General features: G+C 52.8%; 1 protein-coding gene across 2 annotated transcripts in view; it reads right to left on the reverse strand.

Annotated features, from left to right (window-relative positions):
• Positions 1-8,094: 8,094 nt before the first annotated feature.
• Positions 8,095-18,816, reverse strand: part of HRAS (HRas proto-oncogene, GTPase) — a 55,091-nt gene continuing 44,369 nt past the window's right edge. For both annotated transcript variants that reach the window (XM_067295953.1, XM_067295952.1), the window contains 4 exons: positions 15,322-15,500; positions 12,147-12,306; positions 10,603-10,727; positions 8,095-8,388 (listed from right to left, as the gene is read on the reverse strand). In XM_067295953.1, coding sequence (XP_067152054.1) covers positions 10,608-10,727; positions 12,147-12,306; positions 15,322-15,500 — 459 coding nt within the window. In that variant the 3' untranslated portion in view covers positions 8,095-8,388; positions 10,603-10,607. The remainder of the gene's footprint in view (positions 8,389-10,602; positions 10,728-12,146; positions 12,307-15,321; positions 15,501-18,816) is intronic.

Raw genomic sequence — 18,816 nt, forward strand, 5'->3', positions numbered from 1 at the left:
CTTGAGCCCCACAAGCTCTGTGGCTGCCCTGCTGCAGTAAGAGAAGGGCAGCTGTCCTAAGAGCAGCAGGAATTGATTGCAGCAACTTTAGCCCAGCGGCTCAGCTGCAGAAAAGCACAAAATTAGCAAAGCTGATTAGCAAAGCTGCTGAGCTGGGCTGTGATCTAGAAGCCCAGCAACAAAAGGCCCTGCTGGCCCCTTTTCCCTGTCCAAAATGCTGGGCTGGTCAGAGGAGACCTCTTCCTTTCCTGCCACTGGCAACGGCCCCTCACCTATGACTCTGCAGCCTGTAGGCACCAAACCAAACAAGCTAGCTAGCTTCTCTGCCCTGGTTCACAGCACCAGTGTTTCACTTGCCCCTGCCCTGCCACGTTGGGGCAGGACTCCAGCCACATCCCCTGCTTTCCTCTGCCAAGGGAGGCTGCAGCTTTGTAGCTTCTTTGCCCTCCTGTGAGATCTAGCATACATTAAGGCGCTCGCAGCTGCTTGGCCGCTGCCTGAGGGGGCTCAGCCCCAGCTGGCTGCAGGCAGCATATGCCAGAGCACTGAGGGCTTTATGTGAAGATACCTGCAAGTTACCTTCAGTTCATGGCAGCCTCCTTTGGCCATCGTGAGTCAAGAAAAGCAGGAGCCGAACTAGCAGTGCCAGGAGTTGGGACAGACAAGAGGCTACGTCTCACCCCAGTGAAGCATCTTGGCCCGCTGTTCTCCAGCTCCCTGCCAGACCATGGCTGCTCTCCTCGTCCTCCCTGCCTGCCACCCGCAACAACTAAGAGCTCAGCAGCCCTGCTGCGCGCCTCTGCAATAAATCAGCAAGTCAGCACTGAATAATTGATGCTAAGTGGAGTCTGGAGCAGTGCCAAACCAAGGGAGAGAGCAAAGCTATTGGGCTATTTTAGGTTTCGGGCTGCAGCGGGTGGAGAGACGGGAGCTCTGCGTCTGGAAGCTTTGCGTCCCAGCCTGTTCAGCAGGTGCAGCGCTGGAGTTAGGCTGCATCTGGGAGTCTTCCTCCCCTTCAGCTTGCCGTGCTGCTGCAGAGGGGCTGCAGCAGTGGCTGGGGGTAGCACGGGGCATGCAGAGCTCACGGTGTGCAGCTCCCGACCGCAGCAGCCTTGGCCAGGGCTGTCAGCTCGGCTCTGCCCCAGACACCGGCCCCATGTTCAACCCTGCTGAGAGCAAGGCTCACCTGCACAGCTGCTTGCATGCATGCTCTCACCTGTGGCTTGTTTGTCTGCTGGCTGCGATGGATGGATGGATGCAGGGGTGTGGAGGGATGGGGGAGGCACTTGCTTTCTCAAGGCTGCTCTGCACTAGGCAAACTCTCCTTGCTGGTGCAGCGATCGTGTCCGAAGGGGCCGGTTTTGGTCGCAGGATGACAGCTGGACTAACCTGCACCTCTCCAAGTAAATGTGCATCAAAGACTGCCCCTCTGGCTCACCATCTCCTCTCTGGAGACTCATGGCCACAGGGCAGCAAACAGGGGTAAATGGAGCTGCCCCCTTTCCTTTACACATCCCTGACTGCGCGTGGGGCCCAGCACCACCTGCCTGTCCTAGTCCCCATGGGTCACTGGCAGCTGAGGTGTTAGTTGTCTGCCCTCTGCCTTGCGGCCAACATACACCTCCCTCTGAACACTACCCCTTCCTACAGCACAACATTAGGTGAAAAAACACCGTACAGACAAGCAGCTAAAAGACACAGGTCCGACTTCTCCTCAAACCATCTCCTAAATCTCACAATCTCAGGAGCGAGGAAGCCCAAAGGGCAGGCAAAAAGACATACTAGCATCTTACTGGTAGAAGCACAGTCACACTCACTTAAAGGGACACGGGCACCAGCATAATACAGACAATAAGCAAACCTGAGCTGAAACAGCTTGGTCAAAATCTCACTAGGAAACATTTCACAACACCTGGTCCGTCTCCTCAACCCCAGAGTTTCCCCATGTTTTGGCTCACAGACAGCAGTTACAAAGGAGGCTGAAACAGGGATGGAAACAGCTTTGAAGATAAATACAAAGGTATAAGTCCAGGGGAGTAGAGTCACAAAAGCCAGGCTTATTTAGCCCTCTCCCTCACTATAAAATGGACTTTCCTCAAGACATCCCAAAAGGGTACCTGTAAGAAGTTTCTCCAGAACTGGCATTGTGTTCTTAGATGTACCTGCAAATAGATGGGGTGTGCAAGCACACAAAAATATCCTGCTTCCAGCTGCTCCTTTAAGAGCCTGGGCCCTCCCCACTCCAATTCCCAAGCAGGCCTGTGATGATCCTGGAGTCCCACTTGGCCCAAGCCTGAGCAGTGCTAAGCTGCCCCACCCCCAGGGGTGTGTATATAAGCCCACAGTTTGAGGAAGCTGCTTCTTAGAGAGCTTTGCTGTCTTGGCTTGCCTTCATAGCTTCCCAGCAGAAGTTTGCTCTACTCCTGAGGCTTCATGCTGAGCTGGGATACAACCTCAAGCTGACTAGCTCCAAGTCCAGATGGCTGCTGCTCCACAATGCTGATTCCTGCTCTACTATCAGTGATAAACTGCAACTCAAAGATATTGCTGCTAAAGAAAGAAAGAAAAAAATGACTGTACTTGCTTCACCTACATATCCAGAGGAATGCAGCAAGAGTGTTCATAGGATGCCTGTTCCTGAAGAGATCTACCCTGATGGTGAGGAAATACAGTTCAAACCACTTAGTCTGACACCAGATTGGATGAGGTGGTCCAGCTGCTCTAGACTCACCACCCAGTCCTTGGCAGACAACAGGCTGTTGCTGGCAACCCTGAAGGAACTGAGCTCTACACCTAGAGCAACAGCTGCTACTGGAAGATTGCAAGTCATCTAGAGTTACTGGCATTGCAGGGGAACAAGCAACACCTAATCAGCACTTCCAAGGGCCTGTAAGTTTTGTCAGCTGCCTAAACTGTGATGTCTCTGAAAATCCAGCCCCTCAGTACCTGATACTGTGGGAGATCAAGCAAGGAATTCTACACACAAGTGAAAATGATACAAAAATAATGCTCAGGCTGAAAAGACCTGTAGCAGTGGACTAGACTGTAGCATGGAGGGGAAGGCTGTTCTGACCCTCCTTACCCAACAGAACTGCAAGTAAGAAGGCACAGGGCCAGCATTCAGCCTGGCCAGAAGGGCTGCTCTGTGAGCCTCAGCATCTCAGCTACACCCTTCACCTGGCAAGTCTCCTGTCAGCAATGAGTCATGGCTACCAGCTCCTGCAAGCTCAAACCAACCCAGCTGCTGCTGAAGCCTACAGCAAGTACCATGCACTCATCTGTTCTGGAGTTGCCTGCAACTGGTGGATCTCTCTTGGCTTAAGAAAAGGCTTCTGTTGAAGCCCTTATAAGACCAAAAGGCATAAGACTTGTTCCAGCACTTAATCAGCATCTCTAAAGACTTGTAAGCAACTTTGTCAGCTGACTCAGCTGTGATCTCTCTGAAACCCCAACCTCTCTGTAATAGGGTGTGAGGTGCTTGAATGATGTGGGAGAGAAGCTTGACATCAGTCCCGACCGGCTTGGTCAGATCAGACCAAGCCAGACTTCTTCAGCTAGTCCATCATACAAGAACAGGTTCAAAGAAGGCACTCCTCCATCATGGGAGATGCAGCCTCGAAGGATAATCAGCACAGTACCTCAGTGCCTGAAGCCTTCTCAGAGACCATGTTCATGCTTGCCTGAGATTCACATCACAGCACCAAATTCAGTCCAGCCTTGCTGTGACCAGCTAAAGAGTTCACTGTAGCTGAACAGGAAAGTTGGAGTGCCCAAACATAGCAACATCCTTACCTCTGTGGGCTTATGCAGCTTCCAGCCACACAGCTGAAGCTGCTCTTCAGAATAATGGCATGCTCTGCTCACCTAAGCATATGCTGCAAAAGCAAAATTGAGATGGGTAGCAAACTCCTGGCCATAAATGAAACTCTCAACTGTTGCAATATCTGAAAAACACTTCTTCCAGTGAAGGTATTCCTAGAACACATGCACCTAAATACCTATGTTCTAGCAAAAATGCCTAAACCAACTCTGAACCCAGCAACTCCTTCTCCAGACCTGCCTTCACTCTAATGAAACTATAACCCTGATGCTACTCGGAGGCTCAAGAAATGCACCCAGCAAGAAGTAGCTGTGAACACATGGTGAAATAACACTGACATCCTGCCTGTCGTGACTAGCAAGCTGCTATGCTGTATTGACCCAGCCTACTGGTGTTGGTCATCCAAGTGAAGCTGACAAGTGAAAACACAAAGTCCAAATTCACAGCTCCAACTGAGAGAAGCTACAGGGTCCAAGGGTTGTTTTTGCCTGCCCCAAATACCAAATCACAGCTGACTGGTCTTACTGACACATTAAACAACTATCTTGACTCTCCTGAAGCTGACCTTGCTGGCTGTTTGAACTGAAGTTAGCCTCCTGGAACAAAGATGTAGTGTTATAAAGTTGCAGTCTTACAGCACCATCTTGGGTGAAGAGCTGCTGCATCAAGTTTTTAGCACCTCCTTTAGCTCCTAGCCTATCTCCAACCTTCAACATGGACTTTACTGTTGACCCACCTGAGTCAGGGTTCCTTGTCATCTTCTAAGTACAGCAAACAAGCTAACAAATGGTGCTTCCTATTCCAGAAATGAATCCCTACTCCAGAGAAGATGGTCATGTTATTGACCAGCACTACTACTGATAAAGGATCCCAGCTGCCTTGCTTCTTAAGGGTGCTCTGGGCAATCCACCAGAGAAATGAGATTTGGTCTGCAATCTGCCAAACTCAAAGCACCATCTATCAGCCAGTCCTTCCTAAAATGCTTGCAGTCTCCAGTTCCAGTTTCTACCCAACTCCAGTCCTTGACAGATCCCTAAACACTGAAGCTACATGTTACTTCTAATCTGAACACCTGCAGCGTTTATAACTCAAGGGGCTGGGGCTGGTGGAGGATGAGATAGTTCTATTCTAGCAAAATAGTATCATGCTCCTAGTGCAGTAACTACATGAAGCAAGGGTTCTCAAATCAATGCAGCCACTAACTGTTAGACTTCTAGTCCTCTTCTGGAAGGACAAAGCAATACTACGCTCTGCCTCGCTCTCAGCTGCACGCAAACTCCCTTAGTTGTGTCAGCGTCAGGAACAAAACCCGCATTTCCAAACTTCACGCTTGGAACAACTTAGGTTGGGAGGCTTTCCGGAAGCCCTCTGGTCCAACCCCCCACTTCACACTAGACTGCCTTGCATCTTTAGGGGACTGCAGGACTCTTGTAGTACTGGCACAGACACTGCTGGAAACGGCACCCAGCTAATGATGGGCAGCTCTTCCCCTGGGCAACTGTTTGTACTTGAGTTGGGAGCAGCCCTTTCGCTGCAGGAACTGGGTGCTGGGCTGCTGCAGCCAGGGTAGGTGATGTGCCCCGCAGCTAACACAGAGGCTTGGGGAGGGCAGGTACAAAAAGGCTGTTAGTGCAAGTCGCTTCTTGCCCAGACCAAAAGCCAAGCCAGCAACTCTGAGTAGCATCTGCTTTGATTCTGCTGCTGCGCAGTGTGGCAGAGCATAGGGATGAGAGGCTGCTGGCATGGATACTAGGAAAGGAGAAGGGATCTCAAAGCAAGCCCTTTCCACAAAGATTCCCTAGGCCCTAGACTTGCGCAGGTTAAAGTCTTGCTGGGTCTATGTTAAGGGCACAGGGACACTGGAGCTCTCCCCCAAAGCTCTCCTCGTGACCAAGCCTTGAGCTGGGGACTATAACCCTGTAGGGCAGCAGCTCGCGCTGGGCAGGGCAGATCTGTGCTGCCCAGCCATCACTCAGTGACTTGTTCTGTGAGCACCAGCGTAGGGGACTGGATTCTCCTTTCTCTCTGGCTGCCTGGCATAGCACCGCACAACCCCATCTAAGCACCGAGAGCTGCCTCGGGGCAGGGCTCATGGAGTTGCAGCTTGCACAAAGGAAGATGAAAACAGGACTCCTCTCTAAAGCAATCCTGTTCTCTCTAGCTGGCTGCTATCTGCTCTCATTCGCCCTGCGGTGGGCTGTACGGACAAGCCTTAGCGGTGGCAGCACAGGCACAGCACGCCTACTGCGCTCCACATCCCACCCTGGCTGCTCTGCACCTTTCCCAGGCAGGAATGTCCTCCCTGCACTGGTGCAGTGCACAGCACAACAGCGCCCGCGGGGCTTGGATTCAGCCACTGCTGCTGTCAGTGCACGCGCACAGTGACAGCCCTGCCCTGCCCAGTTCACTGAGGGCCAAGTTTAAAGACCAGCAGCATTTGCTGCTTCTCTCCTTGACTGAAGGGGAGAGGGAAAGGCACTGAGTGCCAAGACTTGTCTTGGCTCTGTTAGTGAAAGCAATGTGGGAAAATCCAGTCTGACCCCAGGCAAAAATCCACAGGAACCAGGGCTCAGAGACCACACGCAATGTCGTTCTGCCCCCTGCGTGATCCCCCGCGTGAAGAATTTTGTCTCAGACCAGGGAGGGCTCCTGCATCGTCTGCTGCTTGGGAGGAAAAGAACAAAGTTCCCGCTGCAGCAAGCAGCTGGGTAGCCTGGCCCCGAAGGGCGGGCTGGGTCAGAGACACAAGATTTGACCACAGCGTGGGCAGATGTGATACCTGGATGTGGTCCCAAAAAACAGGCCTGAGAGCGATGCAGCAACACACCCAGCTCTGTCACGAACAGCTACACTGCCATGGAGCAGGCGAAGCAGGAGGGCTACTAAAGGAAAAAAAACAATTATTTCAGGAAAGGAATATAACCGTCTTTTCAGTGAGTTGCTGGAGGGCTTCCCAACAGGCTTAACCCCAATCTAAAACATTCTTACCCACACTAAATCTGAGGACTGGAAGTCTGAATCCTTCCATCTTAGCCAACAGCTGCTGAGCACCCAGATTACTGTCTAGAGTGAAGCAGAGCCTTTTTGCTGTGTGCTCACGGGTAATTCGGCCATGCGAGGGACAGACAAGGCTTTACATACCATAACAGGCCGCTGACAGCCAGGAAAAGCCCAAAGGCGTATGTGCTTTCAGGAGTCAGTTAGCTGGGTGCTAGAGGGGAGCGGAAAGGCCCGATTCTGCCTCCGGAGCACATAAGCACTTGGGGGAGGTTATGTCAAAAAGAGAGGCGCCTGTGCCTGGGAATAGCCATGGCTGAGAGGCTGTTCAAAGCAGCCAAGCACATGGACTTGGGTCAGTTTTTGTTCTCCTCTCAGAAGCCCCCTCACCCCAACTAACTGCATGATGCTGCAGAAAGAGAAAGAGGCTTCCCTCCTCTTTTTGCCCTGCTTGAAAAGCTGCTCAGGGAAGACAAATCAAGGAAGCAACAAACTGGCACCTGCTCAGGTGAACACAGCTTTCAGCTCCCCTCCCTGATGCATCTTCCCTTCCAGGCATCACATCTGAGCTCACGAACCTCCCACACAGACTACATCTAAGGCAAAGCACCTGGGGAGAGCTGAAGACAGGTTCAGACTGGTTGCAGTCTTCCACCTGGCCAAAACTCAGGGGCCAGCAAAGCGTTTCAGCTGGGCTCTTCCTAGGAGAGCATGCATGTTGGGGGGAACTCGCAGGAGGCAAGGACAACTCTGTGAAGTAGAATATTGGTGGGACACATCCTTGGGAGAGAGCACAGACAAGGCCTAATGCAATCAGAGCACTGGGTTTTGCTTCTTGCAAACACTTATCTACAGATCCTAACACCCCTTCAGAAAGCCACCAAGCCCTCAGGGCAGAGAGCAGCCACCTCCATTTCCTCTCTCTGACCAGCTGTCAAGGAGCAGCTCTGGTAGGAAGCTTTAGCAAGGTTTTGCCTGCAGAGGCAGACAGACAGTCTTCACCCATCTCAAGGCCTCTTCAAAATTCACTTGTCTCCAGGAAGACAATGTGTGGGCTCCCGACCCACTTAGGCTCCAGATGGGTTTTTCTCATAACCACCCTTAAATCCACTGGCCCACTCTTCCACATGATCTCAGTCAGTCGAGAAAGCAAATCTCAGCCTCTTCCCTTTCCACTCGAGCCACACGTGCCCTCCTCCCCCCACCAGCCCACAAACAGTCCTCACAAAAGCACCAGCAGCAGCAACCGCTGAAGCAGGACACAGCCACCAAGACGGTTTGTTGAGACCATCAAATAATAATTTACTGTGATTCAATCTGTGGCTTTGTACAGTTGCCGGAATGGGAGGAGGCCAAAGGAGGAGGGGATGGGGAAAGAAAAAAAAGTCGTTTGCTGCAGGCCTGGGTGAAGTGCGAGATAGTCCATGGAGGGGCTCATGCTCCCCCCGTCCTCTTCCTCCTCTCCCCCTCCCCCCATACTCCTCCCCTGAATCCATTTGTTTCTTCTTTCGCTTCACCTCTTTCCTCGCGCTCTGCACAGTGGAAACCCCTCCAAGTCACAGTCCAGTCAGCTGAAACAAGAAGGGGGAGAACATTAATCAGCACCCATTTCATCTCAGACCCAGTGGTTGTTGCTCCCACGACCCTCCCTCCCTTTCCAGGACAATCCCACTAGTGCCCATGGAGGGAAAGCAAAGGGCTCCACAGGTTTTGGGAGTCTGGCCTTGACTCATCCAAGTATCTGGACATGCGCTGAAGGGAAAAGCAAGTACTCTGCGGAGTAATGGACAAGTCTCAGGCGTCTTATGAGACCCTCTGCCTCCTTTCAAACCTTGGCCCCGTCTCTGGAAGAGGCACAGTCTGCTGATCTCTTTCCCCCTCCTCCAGGGATGATGGGAACCATGAAGGGAGTCCACAGCAGGGCAAGGAGCAGCACCCAAACCTCTGTGCCGCCTGGCCACACGCGCACCCTCTCCTCTCCAAAACACAGCATGTCTTTGCCTTCCTTTTCCCTCCAAGTCCTGAGGTTCCCCCATCTCTGCTCCTGTCCTTATCTGGTCACTGCAGCTAAAGGAAGCTGGGATGTCAGGTTTCTAGTTTCTGCCTCTGATACTGCCAGGTTGCAGAAGTCACCTGCTGGGGCTGCATTGCCCCAAGAAAAGGCTTGTGCATAGCCCTTGCCTGCGCAGTGGGGGACAAAACAAAGCAAAACGCTCTGATTTTACTCCTCTCATCTCGAGCCTTCTCCTCTCCTGCCCACTGTGGGGGAATGGCCCTGAGTGGTGTAATTGGCTGAAGCATCTTAAGATGCCCTTGTATCTCTGTGCCGGACTGCATTTGCACTGCAGCTCCACAGAGAGGAGACAAACTTTCCTCCCTCCGTCGCTCTGTGAGCCACCCATACCCAGAGAGCTGAGCCAGACCGGCTCTCCCATCGATCAGGTGTCTGCCGTGAACGCAGGGAGCAGAAAAAGGACCCGTCAATGCAGCCGGGGCGTGGGTAATTCACAGGATGCTCTCTTAAGAATCAGAGGGAAGAGCTTCCAAGACGCTCCTTCCCTCTCCCTGCCCCTCCATTTCAAGGCACGGTCAGTGCTGGTGCTGGACACCAGGCTTGCACTCGCTCTGACAGGGGATCAGCCTCCTTACAGTCAGCGTAAGGGGGAACAGCAGCTTAAGCAGAGCCTGGGCTTCTCCACGTGCTTTCAGATGCGAGCCAGGGCAGGAAATGAGCCCCGAGCTCACATCCCCATCCGGAGGAAATGCTCCTGAACATCTGGGTGATCCAGACATCTGGAAACCTCCCTCAGCAGTGATAAGTGTGCTAGGCACAGAGCACGGCTCAGCCCCCGTGGGAGATCCCGCCTGGCTTGCCCTGCGCCCGTGCTCTCCTCAGCTGGGAGCAGAGGGGTGGGGTGCTCAGTTGATTTGTTTATAGGAAGCAAACGCTGCCAGCGTTTCTTTTCTTGGGAAGAGCTCTGCTGCGCTCGTGGCCTTTGCCTCAAAAAGCAAGGGAGAAAAAACAGCTGCCCACCTCCATGTTCAATCGGCCCCTCTCAGCAGGCTCTCTGGCTGGTACGGGCTTTTTTCTCGAGGACGTCAGCAGTTGTACAAAGGGATAAAGGGCCGCCAATCCTAGAGTTTGGAGGACTCCCCCATCCAAAGGACAACACCTCGAGGGCAGTGGTAGCACAGGCTTTTCTTACTCCACTCCTAGTCCTTACAAGTACATCTCCCCGGTGCACTCAACCCCAATTCCCTCCCTCCCCCTTCTGCCACAGAAGGACCCGGTTATGCAGTTGTTCCTTTAAGGTGGAAACCAAACCAATGGATGTTTGGCCTAAGGCCACCTCATGCACACAGGCAACCAACTGATAGGAGCTCTCCCTCCCTACTATCCAGCAGGATTGCAATGGTTTAAATAAACTCATCATTAAAACCAAGAAAAGAAAAAAGAGCACAGACAAGCGAAGTTGGACATGCTGAAAAACACCGTTTCTGGCTCCAACGTGCACAATTCATAAAGGCAAAACAGCCCCCTTATGGCTAATTCTCAACATTGCATCAGTTTCAAATATCCCAGGGGATATATCTAAAGGGAAAACTCTTCTAAGGAACACAAGACTTTCACAGTTAGGTACGTCTGCTCCGGTGTTTTAGGACAATGCAATTTACACAAGTGTGTTAGGAGCCAGTGTGGTCACACATCTCTTCATCTGCAGTCACCCCCTTCCCTGCTTCCAACATACCCCCACTGTACCTTGTCTCCTGCTTCCAAAACTCACCTTAGTCACGATATCACACATTTACAGTTCATGCAGCCAGGGCCGCTCTCATCTGGTGGATTCAGCTTGCGTAGTTTGTGCTGACGGATCTCCCGCACTAAGGTGTAGAAGGCATCTTCAACGCCCTGGAAGAAATGCACCAAGTTTCACTTGAACTGGCTGAGAGAGAGGACAGTGGAGAGAACAGAGGGGTTCGCCTACCAGCTAGAAACCACCAACAGAAAACTGCATGCAGTCTTTTGAGGGGTGCAGATTACTGAGGCACAGGCATGAAATCAAGCTGAGAAGGCTAACAGGATCCTAGGAGTGGCCCCAAACAGCGAGCGAGACTGAATGCACAACCATTTGGCTGAGGAGCTCTTAAGCCCTTGTGATTAACCAGCTTTCAGGAATGAAGCTGGCCGTCCAAGAGAAAGGCCATCTAAATGACAGAGGGTTTCTGCTGCCTCTTTCCCACCTCTAGGCTCCGAGAGCCCCAAATGGTCCTTCCTGCCCCAGTCTCCCCTGGCAACCGTGCTGCCAGGGCCAGCGTGCGGTTCACCCAGCTCCGCAACGTGTCTGAGCCGTCCCCATCTTTCCAGCAAGGCTGGTGCTGAGAAACTGAGCCATGCCAAGGGCTCAGAAAAACACTGTCTTCTCAACAGACGCTGTGAGCCAGAGCTGCTGGTAGCGCCGCAGTGGGGAAGGTGTTTGGAGGCAGACTCACGGCATTATGTAGCAAAGTCTTCTCCCCTCTGCTGCTGCCAGAGCATGAATTACACACTCCTGCTGGAGCACTTAGCCTTGAGGAGGCACCTAACCTCAGCCTGTCCATGAATCTGTCTGCAAGGCACGCAGAGAGCAGAGCACCCTCTGACATACCGCGTTGCATGGGTTTGTCCTCTGGGACACAGCGCTGCATGCACATGAGTCCCCAAAACAGAGGCAGCAGCTAAGGGAGGCCTGGGGAGATGCCCAGAGATCCTGCTACATGAATTCATTTCCCCAGCACCATCACTTAATAGACTCCGCAGGCCATCAAGCAGAGCTTGCATACAAGTTAAGGTAGCAACCAGCTCCAGAGCTGGGCTTTCCGGCAGCTTCATTTCAAGCATCTTGATGGTGGTAAATCAGTATCCGTGCTGGCCTGCTCTAATTCATGCTCGCTTCCCCGCTTGCCACCACTTCGAAGCTGTCAGGGAGACTTACAGCGCGCTGGGGAACGAGCAGCTGGAGTGCTCCTCGCCTGACAGCCCATGCACACGGCTCTGTCAACAGGGCTGCGTGTCAGTCCTGCCACTGTCAGTCAGGGTGTCTCTGCTGGCAGATCCAAGCAGTCTCCCTGTGCCTCCTCACACAAGCGGGGAAGGGGAGCTGGCTGCTCTGGGAGGGGAGGAGGCCACATAACTCAGCGGGACTCTCACCGCAGCGCATCCCTGGGCAGCCAACACTAAATGCTGATGTGCAATCCAGGTTTGTTCCTGGCTCTCTAGGACAGCACTCAGGTCACAGGAGCACAAGGAAGACTTTGGCAATGGGATGCTTCAAACCATCCCTCCTCCTACCTGTCTGGTTTTGGCAGACGTTTCTATGTAAGGGATCCCGTAACTGCGGGCCAGGTCCTGTGCTTGCCGGGTCTCCACTGTCCGAGCTGGCAGGTCACATTTATTTCCCACCAGCACCATGGGAACATCATCCGAGTCTTTCACCCTCTTGATCTGCTCTCTGCAAGAATAAGAGATGCCAAAGTGAAGGGCGAAAAGGTAGCAGTAGGCAGTTTTAGCGCACTCCCCACCGGAGCAGAGGAAAGGTCACTTTTAATCAATGATAACAGAGTTATGCTTCACTCCTACAACATGCTTTCTGCAGGGCTTTCAAAAGCACATAAGTGACCACGGCATGTAAGCAAGGAAACTGCAAAATAGTTAGGGCTCTTTTGGAAATGAAAACTAACGTACTTCTGCACCTGTTTAAAAAATTCATCTTGAAATTATGGCGATCTATATTAAGACATAAGCTTACCATAACCTCTTAGGATGATTTAAGCTAAATAAAAATGAATACTCAAGCAGTTACCTGTATACTTGCAACATTTTAGATCAAGTAATACTCCTGAACAGGAAAAAGCCACCAGATAAACAGTTGCAACCAGAGTTTGCTGAGCTGATAAACCAGCTTTTGGCAGCTGTAACCTTTTCTACAGATGCACAGACAGTATTTTCTTCATTTCAGATTAGTTCAGTTCAGACAAAGTTGAGAAACCAACTGGGAACTAAAAAAGCAGTGATGCTTGTTTTTCAGTTCCAGTCTCTGAATTAAAACTAGGTGGGCGAGGATAAGATCTACTACTTTTAAAATCTTAAAGGCTATTATGACCGCAAACAATCCATTCAATTCCCTCATGACAGATAATAACTTCCTTTGTTTAATAAATTACTTAACTTCTGATGTAAAACAGCTTTTTTGCTAACATATCCAGAACTACTAACATAGTTTTATTTAGCTAATGAAAGCATTTTTAATGCTGTTTTCTGCATTTTAATTGAATTCAAATTTCCATCCAAAGCAGCTTGATCACACATCGTGTTTAAAAAAAAATCAATCATCTTCTTTTAATATAGTAAAACATAGAAATGAAGTCTGAATATATGTATGTTAAGCTTTAAAGCCACTTAAGTGTTCAGTGTAACATCCTAATCAGCAAAAGCAAGTACTAAATTTAGTGCAGAGGCTACACTTAGTTGAAAATAGATACCTCCTAATGGTTACTAACCAGTGAGAACGAGCATTTCTCTAGGGAAAATTCTTTTTAAAGTGCAAATGCAAAGAGCACAGGCAAAATGAGATTAAAGCCAGTGATTTACATCATGATTAAAACTGGGGCTTGAAATCAAGCCATCCTTTGAGTGATTCACAGGCAGCAGCCCCAGCACAAGGCAGCAGGATGAACACTCCCGAATCCCTCAGGTGTTTTAGGAAAATCCCACCCTTTGTCCTTTGGTTCAGCTGAAACAAGCCAAATTAGCCCACTGCATATAGTCATTCCAGAGAGCCTGGAGACTGAAGACGTCTCAACAGCTCAGAGCGGCCCCCCCTGACTACAGAGGGCTGGGCCTGAGCCGGGAGCTTGAAGATTATCTGGGACCTCAGCACGCAACAAAACTGCGGCGGTGCTCAGCTCCCTATCGCCAGGCAGCTACCCCGGGGTGCCGAAATGTCCCCAAACCCTTGAACTCTAAAAGCCTCAGTATGGGAGGCGAGCCATCAAACACAGCCCCCCGTCACCGGGGTCAGCCCACCGTTTCCCCTCTCCCGGATGGTCCAGTCAGAATCAGTGTTCGGGGTATTTTTCCAAAGCAATGACTTTCTTCCTCAGTTACTGCCCCATGCGGAAAGGAGATCTATGACCTAGATACAGTGCAACCCACAGTGCTCCTCCAGACAAGATCCTGGGAATCCTCCCACCTCTGACGTTCGTTCAGGATGCTCCTCGCCTGCACAGCCCCGCTCTGCAGGGCCACTTCTACCCCAGCTCCTGTCATGGGGCTGTGGGACCTGCCCCCAAGGACTGCTGGCATCACCCCCCAGAGCAAACCTCCTTTCCCCCTTGCAGCTGAAGCTGCTGTTCGCCATGCCCTGGGATGGCGCGCAGCCGCACACGCAGAACAGCCACCGGCGCAAGGCCCAAGCCCTTGCTGCCTTCCTCCCCACACTCCAAGCATTTGCTGAAGAGGCTTTTTGCCTTCTGCCTTTCCACGGGAAACCTCCTCCAAAGATAGTCTTTAAGGGCACACGGCTTCTTTGGCAGCCAGCAGACAGGGCAAGGACCGGCTGTCCTGCAGCCTGGGAGACGCTTTCAAAGAGCACTGCCTCGTTCCTTGGAGCAGGCAGACTGCGGGCTCTGCAAGTCCCTCCTGTCCGAGACAAGTCCTTGCGAGCAGGCATATGGCAGCAGGACACAGTGGCAGACACCTCCCAGAGCTCGCGCTCGCTGCCTGGGTGGTGACCAGGGAATACCTCCACTGCACTGGATACGTTCTCCTTGGCTCCTCAGCTTAGTGGGGGAAGGAATCAAAGGCAGGAAGTGATGTGGGGAACCTGGGTGTAGTTAACGCAGGAAGCACAGGACAAAGCCGCGCTGGGATCTGCTCCTCGCTCTGCCACTGCCCAGCACATCCCCTGGGGCAAGTCACCTCTCTGTGACTCTGACTCCCCTCCTGGCTGGTGTTTGCTCTGGTCGGCTCAGACCCCGAGGTCTTAGGGGCTAGGGCTGCCTCTCCCGGTGCGCATGCACCCAGCACGACAGGGCCTCGCCACAATGCCTGCACGCAGGTGAAGCAGCCCCCCCGATCCTTCCCGGCCTCCTCTCCCAGCTCCCCAGCACAGGAGAAGCCACTGAGATTGATTTCACTAACAAAGCAATTCCATTAATTAGAGAGGGAAGGGAGGGGGTCGTAAAGGATCAGCTCTCTCTTTAGTCACCATAAACACTTAAACATTACATTACCGAGTCCCCAAAGGCCACAAGCAATCCCTTCGGATGGGTTTTACTGGAGTCACCGACATTAGCTGTCTGCTCCGTCTCTTCCCTGGGGAATGGCCACTTGAGCTAATTGTCTTTGCTGTCAGCCAGTGCTTCCACCGCAGAGGCCCGATCTAAAAGGGAGGGCAGGACGGCACAGCGGCGAGGCCTCCTCCTCGCCCAGGGCAAGAGAGAAGGGGGCTGCCCAGGATACTGACCTGTACTGGTGAATATCTTCAAAAGACTTTGTGTTGTTAATGGCGAAGACGCACAGGAATCCCTCCCCTGTTCTCATGTACTGGTCTCGCATGGCACTGTACTCCTCTTGCCCTGCCGTGTCCAAGATGTCTAACAAACAGGTCTCTCCATCAATGACGACTTGCTTTCTGTAGGAATCCTGCAGGGCCAGGAGACAGAGCGAAAGGGAGAAGAGAAGCATTAAGGGAGGGCATGCAAGGAAAGGTTTAACCCCCAGGCCACTTGCGTTCAAATCCAGCCATCCCATAGGTACAGGAACAGACAGGAGTTTGGTATCTCCCTTGGGGTGCTGTGTTTGTCTGTACATGCCAAGCGAACACCGCCTCTGTCTGCGCGGTGGTGGGGCGAGGGCAGGACCGGAGCCCACGCCGGCTGCAGGGGCAGCACCAGCCCAGTCAGCAACGCCAAAGGGTGCCGGGTGGGGAGCTGGGGTCTGCTTTGGCCAAGAGGTGCTGCGTGTGGAGCTCAGCATCTTTGGAAAAACTGGCTTCAGGAAGAGGCGAGGCCACACATTGCCCAGATTTAGCTCCCATTAAATAACTGACTCAGCCCCTTTTAAAAATGGGAGGGCAAGGGAGGGGAAAGAAAAAAAGAAGGGGGAAAAAAAGAAAAAAGGGAGCGGCGGAACAGGTCTCCCTCCTCGGCAGGGCCTCGGAGAGCCCAGCTCCTGGCCTGTTCCTCCCCCTCACAGCCCGCTCTCTGGCACAGCAGGGGCAGCTTTGTCCCCACCGCACCGCACAGCCCGAGACAACTGTTTTCCTAACTTTATTTAGCCCTGGCTAGTTCCTCCCGAAGCCTCCCTGCCCGGGAAGCTTTGCACACGGAGCTGTAAGGGCCAGCGGCGGTTTGCTCGCCTTCTGCAGCCACAGCTGGGGGCAGGCGAAGGGGTGAACAGAGCACGCGGGTAAACGGCAGCCGGAGCTCGCGTGAGGTATCGCCGCTGCTTCACTGCGTTCCCACCCCGCGGGCTCTATAAAAGCCTCTCTCTGAACTGCCGCAGGAAACGGGGAGATAGAAAGGAGCTGACAAATCATCCCGGGCAGCCGCCGCTCCCAGGCTTGCTCCGCCTGGCGTGATCTGTCCTACAGCCGCTCATCCCGTCTCGCCTTTGATGCCCGAGGAGGCACAAGGCATCTGTTACTTCCCCCGAAGGACCAAGCCAGAGGCCGGGGCCTCTCCGCCAGGCTTTCGCAGCCTTTCTCTAAAGCCCCTCGCTCTGCCGTCGCTGCCCTGCAAGCCAGGAGAGTGGCCTGGTGGCGGGCAGGCTTCCAGTGCCTGACCTTCCCGCTCCGCACTGAGAGTCGCTCGGAAAGACGCTGGAAGGGGGCCGTGCACAAAAGGAGGCTCCGGGATTTCCAGACACCGTTTGTGATCTGCGGGGGCAATGAAACGTGTTTAAGATCACCTGGAAATCTGGCATCTCTCACATAGCTTAGGCACCAGAGGCGAACTCCACCAGTAAGGCTGCAAACTGGGGTTGATGGCAAACCTCTTATTGTCATTCAAACACAGAAAAAAAAAAGAGAATTAAACTGTGAGGAGGGTGTTTCCCACAACTAGTCTTTGCCCAGAGGTGCTCTGGGAAAAGTAAGGAATATCCGGCAGTCCCTTTGAAGTTGTGCTTTTTCCCTGTGGTGGAGATGATTACAACTTATCACACATGTGAAAAGGCCTGGAAATCACCGAGAGCGTTCTCCTGGGTATTCCTCCCTCAAAGGGTTTTATTTTAAACACAGGCACTGCTCCTTACCACCATGCCTCTGCCTCAGGCCCAGTCTCATCACAAGGGATGGTGCTGGGATAACCCGTGCACGCAGAAACAGCCTCATCTCTCTCTGAGCTCAACCTCAGGAACAGCACAGTTGGCTCAACTCTCAGCCAGAGCAGGGAGCCAAAACCAAAGGCATGAAAAATATGTAGGTGCAAATCTGTGATGCAACACTTGCACAGCTTTGCATTCTGCAACCACTTACAGAGGCTACAGCTGCTGTCTACAACAAAGTCAAATGACCGTCGCTCTTCCGAAGACCGTAACAACGGCATCAGATGAGCCTTGTCCCCTGAAAAACAGGCCTGCCGCCAAGCAGCAGCAGACACAGCAGAGGTCACTGACAGTACCAGCGGCGGTGGAGAAAGGGAATGAAGCAAACCCGGACTCCACCCTTCTGTTCATCGCTATCAAAATGCCAGCTACCGGGGCTAGTTAAAGTCTTTCTTCACCTTGCACTGAGAGCCATGAAACCAGACTGGAGGAGACCTGCTCTGCTGTGACCTTCTCAGCGATTCCTCCCCAAAAGCAACGGACTGCTGAGGCAGGGCTGCTAACCCAAGGGGAACAGCAGTGTTGAGTGATGGCATGGCTTCTTGCCAAGCGTTCCAAAGGCAACTGGCAGGCTGCCCTGCAGGGATGCACTTGCATTTCTAATCAATAATATATCTGGAGCCTCCCCGGTGCAAGGTAAAAGAACACTAGTTCCATCTCCTGGGTCCCAGCCTGCAACTCCAGACATAGTGCAGACTTAGTCTGAGCAGATGGCGACCCAGGTGCCGGCTCTGCCCGGGGCCAGCATTGCCGCTAGCCGCAGCAGAGCTGGGGAATTTGCCTCCGCGACTGCCTGGCTCGGCCGCTGAGCTGAGAAAGTCCCACTGCACAGAGAGCTCGTTGTCATTTTCAGCCCCACAACAACGTGATCGGTCAGACTCAAGGCACGTTCTCCACAACTCCTTTTATCCCCATCCTTTGCCACCACGCTTCTGTCTACAAAAGAAACCTCAGCAGCTGGGAAGTTAGTACGCAACCGTCACTGGCCTGTCCGTAATCAAACAGTATCTTCACGGCCATTTAAAACCTCCTGCTCAGCAGCGGGGAGCAAGTGGGGCAGCGTTCAGCGAGGGTGGCCTGTGCACGTCGGGCTGCTGTCACACACGCCCGCCACTGACTCGCTTCCATCCCTGCTCCCTGGCGTGCGTCCAAAGGACAAGTCTCTCAGTGCAAGTGTTCGCGTTCAACTGCCGAGCCCCAAACTTCAGCAGAAGTCTGGCAATCAGACAACAAATCTATGGAGAGGCGATCTGACATTTTGGCTCGGGTTATCAGTCCAAACACAGAGTATAGGCTAAATGCTGGGGAACACAAGAGTCCCCAGGTGCTGCAGCAAGGGACCATCAGTGTTTCTGAAGAAGGAGGCATTGCTAGGGGAAGATCAGCTCTCCCCACCACCACTTTGGGTCCAGCTTCAACTGAACCCCCCCCACGGATGTTTTCCACAGTGGCTCAGTTCACTTCCCACTGATACTCCCTCCTCCCCGCCAGCCATCACAGCTTGGGCCCCCTCCTCTGGCTCACTGCCAGGCGATGGAGTTGCGGCTGCAAGGGCAGCCAGCCTCACGCTCGGCTACAACCCCTCGGCGTGAGCACACACGTCAAGCTGCTGAAGCACGGATCCCAGCATCCC

This window comes from Apteryx mantelli, chromosome 4 (genome assembly GCF_036417845.1).
Source record: "Apteryx mantelli isolate bAptMan1 chromosome 4, bAptMan1.hap1, whole genome shotgun sequence".
NCBI lineage: Eukaryota > Metazoa > Chordata > Aves > Apterygiformes > Apterygidae > Apteryx > Apteryx mantelli.